The sequence below is a fragment of the Mesitornis unicolor genome, unplaced genomic scaffold (genome assembly GCF_000695765.1).
Source record: "Mesitornis unicolor isolate BGI_N332 unplaced genomic scaffold, ASM69576v1 scaffold23320, whole genome shotgun sequence".
Classification (NCBI taxonomy): Eukaryota; Metazoa; Chordata; class Aves; order Mesitornithiformes; family Mesitornithidae; genus Mesitornis; species Mesitornis unicolor.
The window spans coordinates 65,792-74,335 of NW_010160619.1; the positions used below are offsets into that span (position 1 = coordinate 65,792).

General features: G+C 43.7%; 1 protein-coding gene across 1 annotated transcript; it reads left to right on the top strand.

Annotated features, from left to right (window-relative positions):
* The first annotated feature begins 3,846 nt into the window (after positions 1–3,846).
* Positions 3,847–7,626, top strand: GJA8 (gap junction protein, alpha 8, 50kDa). Its single transcript, XM_010190504.1, has 2 exons — positions 3,847–3,882; positions 6,396–7,626. The coding sequence occupies exon 2, from the start codon at positions 6,406–6,408 to the stop codon at positions 7,624–7,626; it is 1,221 nt and encodes a 406-aa protein (XP_010188806.1). The 5' UTR covers positions 3,847–3,882; positions 6,396–6,405.
* Positions 7,627–8,544: the final 918 nt, after the last annotated feature.

Genomic DNA, 8,544 nt, shown 5'->3' on the forward strand with positions numbered 1-8,544 from the left:
CCCTCCTTCTTGATGCTTTGTATCTTCCTCTCTTTTCTTTGCGGTTTGTTTGCATTTCCCTAGCAAAATATATTCCCCAGTAATTCCTCAGTACCCACAGGGCTTTGAAGAGAGTCCTAGAAAAATCTCAGAGCTCTGCCCTTAATATGTGGACAGTGACATTTACCAGTCTTGCAGGGGCGTGGCAAGTCCTGCCTAAAGGTTTGCCCAGGGCTAACTGCGTTTAAATTATTTCTGAGACCAGTAGGTGGCAGAAAAAAGATGCGATCTGGGAGACTCAAGTCCTAGTTTCAGACTGATAGCCTGCTTTGGCTCCAGGATGGACAAAGACACGTGTTAGTAGGAAGCAGGTGTCCACTAAGTTGGGTGGCGTCTACCAAAAAAGAGCATTGGGTGAAGCTCCCAGCTTCTTGTGGGGAGCCTGAATGTATCAAGTGTTCGGCTTCATCCATGAGCGAAAGGTTTGTGTGTTCAGCAGAAGAACAGGAAGCATGTGCCGCTTTCTAGCTAAGCAGATTAGGAGAAGATAACTTTGTTTGAGGGAGAGGTATCGTTAGCCAGGGTTGTGCGCTATATAATTGCAGAATCTGCTATCATGCATGAACAGAGCTGTTCAATAGCATGGCCCTGCTTATCCTGACATCATGTCTGTGTTGGAAATCCGTTTGGAATGAAACATCCCACATTCCCCAAGTGACCTTGTAGTCCCTGAGCAAAAGGCTGAGTTGCAGTGGAGACTTCACAGTCTCAGTGGTGCCAGAGATGGGAGCTCAGTTGCCAGTCTCAAAGCAGCTAAAGGATGGTAAGTCAGCAATGAAGCAAACTTCTTTCCAAAGAAAAAACCATTGTAAAAGCACAAGGGGTGTCCATGGTTCTTTGAAGGCAAGAAAAGACCCAAATGCAAGAAAAAGTCACTGAGAGTAACAGTGTTACTCTCATTAGCTGCTATTTCTAGCACTGGTTTTCAGAGGTGTTAAGTACTCAGCACTTCTATAGGTTACCTAATAAGAGAGGAAATGCTGGGCCAGGTACACAGGTTGGAAGTGTTGGTCATTATCAGTCTGGCACTGTCAGTGTTGCAGTTCTTTTACAGACTTGGTAAATACCGCATGCTACACGTGAGGTACAGTCTTCTACACCTTTTGTTTTATGCTCTCTACTCCTTTCTTTCACAGCCATTGCTTTCATATTCCAAACGCAGCCCTGACTTCTAGTATTACCCTGATGCCTGAGAGGATCAAGTCCTCTTCTTGCTCTTCTCCTGATCTGCCCTCTCATCTTCATCCCCATCTCAAACAACCACTTCCCTGTGTAGCCCCAGTACAAGAGGAATTTCCTCACTGACCATCTTCATTTAGGCCATTTTCTGTGGCCATTTTCTTCAGGGGAAGGAGGCCCTCATAAACTGGAGAATCTGGTCCAGAGCTCAGTGGTGCCTTTTAAAAAGGCATCCAGTTGAAGGGACTGTGTGGTTTTCCGCAAACCAGAAATGTCTAGCAAACTCAATGTGTCCCCTGTTAAAGGCTCTGCACCCTAACAACAGCAAAGAAAGTCATCCTGATCATTCAGATGAAAGTAACATATACCCAGCGATCAGTGACTTGAATATAATATCTGCATCAGCTGCATCTTGCAAGTTGTTTTGCAACTTGCCAGACAGTGTTTGATATTTGGATAGTGTTTGCAAGTGGCAGATAGAAGGTTAATGGGAAATGTCTCTGACAGTAGCTGGATGTAATTTAGAGATGGACTACAGCCATGTAGCTACATACCAGATTTGAGTTTTGGCTCATTATATTAGAAAGATAAGGCCCAGAAAGGGATATGCACATTCAGCCAGAGCTGAGTTCCAAAAAGACAGTTTCAGTCTGACAAGGGATGAGCACTTTAACATCTGAACCATCTGGCCTCTGTGATGCACCAGCTTGCAGGCACTCTTTTAAAGGTGTTAGCTGCTGATGGGATCATTTAGTCCTCCCTCTCTCACTGCTTCCCAGAGAGAGGATGGGGGGAGGGCAGAGATGACTGGTCACTCACGTATCAGGCCTAGTTTATCTCAGTAGTATGTGGCAAAACAAAGCAACAAAGGTGTCCCGTACTCTTCCTTTCCATCCTTATTCCTCTTGTTGATCAAACTGTGCCTTTTCTTATTCACTTCATGTTCTTGGTACTTGTGTCTTCTCCTCTGTGTGTCCTGTCTCCAGGAAGACAATTCCTGTGCTTTATGTAGCACAGGCTGAAAAATGTCCTATTTAGACCTCTACTACTCTATTATGAAGGTGATTTATTAAGGTGTTCAGAATGTGACCTTCATTCCACCAGCTTCCATAGAGATTGATTTTTCTTTTGGGTCTCCAAACTGGTCCCTCTTGGAAAATATTATTCTTTTCCATCTCCCACTTATCCTTCAGCTCTTTTGAAATCCAGTTGGAAAAACATAATCTCTGTCTCCTGTTGTGCTTTGGATTTTGGGGCTGTGGAACTCAGCTTAAAAGCTGTTTGGGAAGACAACTGCTGAAAGAAGGCTCTGAACTTGCATGGGCACAAATGCCCAGAAACACTGAAGAGAGGCCTGAAACCATTGGTTTGAAGATACAAAATTTTGTGACTCTTGTAATATCTCATTTAACTGACAGCTCTTCTAGAGACAGAGCATCTCCCAGCAAAATTCTGGGGAATTAAGTTCATTGTTGAGTCTGCATAAAGAGAGAGGAGAACTACTTGCTGCTTCATCACTTTATGAGCCTGGTATCTGTATCACTGCTTGTCACATCTTACTTCCAGTAATCCTCCTTTTCTTCAGAGCTGATCACCAAGAGCACATTCTGAGCAACTCATACAGAGAAACTACAAAAATAACACCTGAGAATAAAGTTATATCCCTTGGCTCATAACCAAAACTCACAGGGCAGTGAGTTGTTCTTATGAATGCATTACTGACCTTGTGAATTTTTTCTCTCCTGCGAGCTTTCCAGCATTTTTGCACATGGCTGGGGGTAGGCGAGTATGCCTGGGGTAACATTCCAGTTTGTTGGGCTGCTTCAATTCAGCTATGCTCCTTAACAAAACAGTTTGTTTTAGCCATTTTTGATGCATGTGCATGTGCGAGATGCAGTTAAAGGAAAAACTAAGCAGAACTAAGACACTGAAAGGTGAGATTGTAAAAGCCTGGTATTTCTCAGCTTTGATTAATAGTGACTGATGATCTCATTTTCCCATTCTGCTTCTCTTTCCAGGTAAAAGACGTTGAAGAGCACTCCAAAGTATCTGACAATGCCAAATACAGAGCTGGTACCTCAGTGGCTGTCTGTGCTAGAAATCAGCAATGCGACTTGGCCGTCAGAGCTGGGTGTATGGTAACAAATTAATTCAATTAGTTCTGCCACCATCAGAGATGTTGGCACTTCCTTTTCACCTGTCACGCCACAACACCTAAAGACTAGCGAGTGAGGACACACAGAGAGCTGTGCTGAACCATAGCAGAATTGCAGAGATGCTTTGGTCCCTGCTTAACCGTGCAAACTCCCATTTATGCATGTATTAGGTTTTCACTGCCTGTCGCCTGTTCCTCTCCCCCCTCTGCTTTTTCATGTTCAGTGGATCCTCCTCTCTGTGTCTCTGCCTCTCTTTCTCTATTTTTTTCTCCCTATTGTTCCCCACGTCACTAATTGTTGCTCACTTCATAAAGCCGTCTGGCTTGGAGCTTAAATATTGCAGGGCAACTAAAACCCACCATCAGAGCCAATTCAGTCATATCTGCTCAGTCGTGCGACAAGATTGGGACTTTTAGAGTAGGGAAGAAGAGAGACAAAAGTTCACTCTTCCCTGCAGAGTGCCAAGAGAGGAGGGGGACACATTTCTTCGGTGGAGCCTTTCACAGTGGCAAGTTGCTTGCTCAACGTCCTTAACCGATACGGTCTTTTTTGCTGGTAGTGTGCTCAGGCTGCAACATCTGGAAGTACAGGGTGGGGGTCTGTGACAAGCCCATGTGAGTTAAGAACACAAATCTATTGACTCTGAGTGGGCTTAGGTGGTCTCCTGCTCTTTTCCTCATCACGGGCAATTTAAAGGAAATGCCTAAATTCATTGCTTACACCTTTTCTGGGGGCTTGAGGGGCTGACTGCCTACAGGTGGAATCCTAGACATTTGAAGTGGTCGTATCACTCATGTTCAGTCCACCCAAAATTGTTCCTTGCCATTGAACTGATTGAGCAACCTCAAACCACTTCACTTGCAGAAAATAGAGAGGATGGTCATGGCAGGTTTTTGAAAAGCGTGACTAGTTCGGAAGTGATCTCAGGAAGAGCTTAGCCAAATGTAGCAAGCCACAAGCGAGACATTTGATGGAGTTAGACAGGAAACGTTTTTCCTTCTCTTGTACAATGAGTTTTCCGTATGATAACGTTTATCACATCTAGAATGTCGCTCTTGTGTGCTGCAGTGGAAATAGTCAAATGGTAGCTGTGGATATCAGTGTGACTCACAAAGAAAGAAAGGGATGGAGTTAGTTGTGGTGCCTGGGGGACAGTGAAGTTTTTATTGTGCGTAGAGGTGTTTTTTACAGAGTTGCACATGATTGGTAACTGTCAGGTGTACTTTGCTCTGGGAATCTGCAGAAAGAGAATGTTTAAATCAGTTTAGATAATGTATGTAAACAGCATAATCTTCCGCTAGACTTGTTAATGTAAGTGCTGACATTAACATACTCTTTTACACAACTTTAATGACTGAGAAAGTAGCAATTTTCTTCGGTGATTAAATTATATGTTTGCCGCTTACGCATGCAAGGTGTTTGTGCAAGCTGAAGGACTGCGGTCTGCTCTTCGTTTTCTAACATGGGTATCTGGGGTTAAGATTTTACAGGGTTTGAAGGCAAGGAAAGTGAGTCCATCTTGTTTTAGAAAAATAACATCAGAAGCACTTTTTTGTTTGAAAATCTGTGAAATTCCCCAGAGCTGTAAATCTCTCAATATTTTGTGTGTTTGTCTATGTGTGAATATGTACACACAGTAGTTGAAACAGACTGGTATGCGTTGGTGTGTTGCAACATATGGCATTACAAATATATCCCAGTGGTATCTGAAGGAGGAGGGAAGTTTAGATACTCAGATTTCATGCTCTTAACTGTACCTTCTTTTTCTCAGCACTTGTGTATGTGTGTCTGCACTTAGGAAACTATAGATGGAGGTAGTATCTAAGAGATGAACTTCTAGATCCCTGTGAACAGCTATTTTTTGAATAATGTTCCCTCTTTCACTTGTCACGCTTCACAAGTCGGTCTTTCTGGATCACTGTAATTATACTGTGTTCCTCAGACTTCAGACTGCTGTGATGTGTTAAATCAGCCCATCCCAAACAAGTTTCCTCTTTATTTCCTTCATTCATAGATCTTCCTTGCCTAAAATGATATAGTGGGAAGTTTAGGATATGCAGGATGAAGTCCTGGCCTAGGAATAATTTCTTATAATACAAAAATAATGATGGATGTAATGTCTGACTTGGGTTACTTGAAAACGGACTATTTTCTTAGCTTTCCAATCGGATATCTGCAGCTGACTTCCAGCTCTGTGTTAGCCTGAGATAGCAGCACTGACATTTTAGAGAGACAAAATAGCATTTTAAGTCCTAGTTATAGACCTTTGTGTTTTTCTCCAGGTTGGTTCCAATGTCAGTCTGGCAACTGACTTCAGAAGAGAATACAAAGAACAGCCCAGATAACACCACATAATTGTCTATAATGGATACTCTATAGCAAAACTAGTATTTATTGTAGTTACTAAGCTTATACAGTATTACTAACATAACAGTGTTGTTGTAACAGCTATTCTTACCTAACAGAGTGATTTGTAATGTAGAATTAATATCTACAATCTAGAGAGAATTCAGGCTTGCATAGGTGCAAGATGGGGACCCATTTGAGATCTGTTTGACCTGTGTTCATTTCTGGTGCAGAAGAGCTTGGGTGCTTGAAAGCTTCACTCTCATTTCTAACCACTGCAGCTGCATGCTGATAAATCTGTTCTACTGTGCTGCTGGCGAGTGTTTGTACGTGTACAAAAATCTAAGCAGGTTCATGCAACTGAGCCTACAAGGCACCACAAAAGACATTTACCTGGAAAAGGAGTTAAATATACTCCCCAGCTAAAAAGTAATTGCCCATTTAGAGCCAGGGAAGAAAGAATTTAGCGAGCAGTTTGCTTTGGCTTCACGGCCCTTCTCCTGCTAATAAATCATTGTGATCAGGCAAATAAGCAAGCAAGCAACCTTCTTTCTGTTCTGAAAGCATATTAGGGAAATACTGGTTGAAAGCAACAAAAGACATCAGTGGGAAAACCTGAAATCTTTTAAATTTAGCGTAATTTGTGGTCATTCTCTTTCTTTTTTCTTCCCTTAGACAGTAAGAAATGGGTGACTGGAGTTTCTTGGGGAACATTTTAGAGCAGGTGAACGAGCAATCCACTGTCATCGGGAGAGTTTGGCTCACAGTGCTCTTCATTTTCCGCATCCTGATCCTGGGAACAGCTGCCGAGCTGGTGTGGGGAGACGAACAGTCAGACTTTGTGTGCAACACCCAGCAACCTGGTTGCGAGAATGTCTGCTATGATGAGGCCTTCCCCATCTCCCACATCCGGCTCTGGGTCCTGCAGATCATTTTTGTATCCACGCCTTCGCTAATGTACTTTGGACATGCGGTGCACCATGTCCGCATGGAGGAGAAGAGGAGAGAGAGAGAGGAAGCCGAGAGGCGTCAGCAAGCTGAGGTGGATGAAGAGAAGCTGCCCCTGGCTCCGAATCAAAACAAAGGCAATAACCCTGATGGGACCAAGAAGTTTCGCCTGGAGGGTACCCTCCTGAGAACCTACGTCTTCCACATCATTTTCAAAACCCTCTTTGAGGTGGGATTCATAGTAGGCCAGTACTTCCTGTATGGCTTCCGAATTCTCCCCCTTTACCGCTGTGGGCGGTGGCCCTGTCCCAATCTTGTGGACTGTTTTGTTTCCAGGCCCACGGAGAAGACCATCTTTATTATGTTCATGCTGGTGGTGGCTTCCGTGTCCCTCTTTCTCAACCTGGTGGAGATCAGTCACTTGATCCTGAAAAGGATCCGGAGGGCTCTGAAAAGACCAGCAGAAGAACAGCTAGGAGAGGTCCTGGAGAAGCCCCTCCCTGCCATCACAGTCCCCTCCATCCCGAAGGCCAAAGGCTACAAGCTGCTGGAAGAAGAGAAGCCAGTGTCCCCTTATTTCCCTCTCACTGAAGTGGGGGTTGAGCCCAGCCCCCTTCCATCAGCCTTCAATGAGTTTGAGGAGAAGATTGGCATGGGACCATTGGAAGATCTCTCCAGGGCATTTGATGAGAGGTTACCATCATATGCACAAGCGAAGGAACCGGAAGAGGAGAAGGTAAGAGCAGAAGAGGAGGAACAAGAAGAGGAGCACCTGAGACCTCAGGAAGAGCCAGGGGAGAAGAAAGCAGAGGAGGAGGTGGTAAGAGATGAAGTGGAAGGGCCTTCAGCACCTGCTGAACTCGCCACTGATATTGCTGCACTCGCCACTGATATGCGACCCCTCAGCAGGCTAAGTAAAGCCAGCAGCCGGGCCAGGTCAGACGATTTGACTGTATGAAAGTGCAGGATACAGGAAGCACATGAAAAGGAAAAGGTTGAAGAGAAAAGGAGAGATAGAGAAAGAATTGAAAGATATTTTTAAGGAAAGTGCTAAAATGGCCATTTGAATATTATTTCCTCTTGAGATTCTCAACTGGAAAGGTACTATCATGGTAACTGTGCCTTATTTGCCCTGTATGTCCATTTGAAAAGGAACATTTTCCCTGTTTCCACATGCTAGCTTACTCCTTACAGTAATATCTACACTGTACACATAACGGATGTCTTTTAAAACCTAACATGGCAGTGAAACCCAAATGTCACCGCTGTGGACGTATTTACTGGAAGCTTTGTGTTCCACATTTCTCCAGGAATGTGGGGAGGATTTGCCTCTTCAGCCAGTGAGGGGGGAGACTGGTCGACAACTGCATCTAGTATTTCTTTTTCTGCTTCCACCTATGGCACACTGAAGAAATCTCCCCTTTGCTGCTGGCATGGAATTGCAGTTATTTAATTCACAAAGTGAATTCTGTGCTCAGCATCAACACACTAAAATAGCAAACATTATTTCATCTCTTAATTCAGCAAATAAAGCCCAAAATGTCCCCAGTTTCTCTGTGAATGCAAATCTGGGTTAGGTAAAAATATTTTCCCTTTGTCAAAAATATTTCTGTTCTTCAAATGACATTGACAGGGGGCAAGATTAGCAGTAGCTCTCTACTAGGATTTAGCAGATGCCCACAGATAGATTATTTGTTCCCAAGAGGGTCATCCAGCCCCAAACCTATTTCAGAGCACTGGAAAGAATAAATTCAAGTGATATTTTTTACTTATAGTCTTGTGACTTAAAGATCTGAAACTGAATTTAGCAAAGCAAGCGTGGGAAGGCTTTTGTGAAAGGAGGAAATGGCTACAGCCCCCAGAGCACGAAACCAAA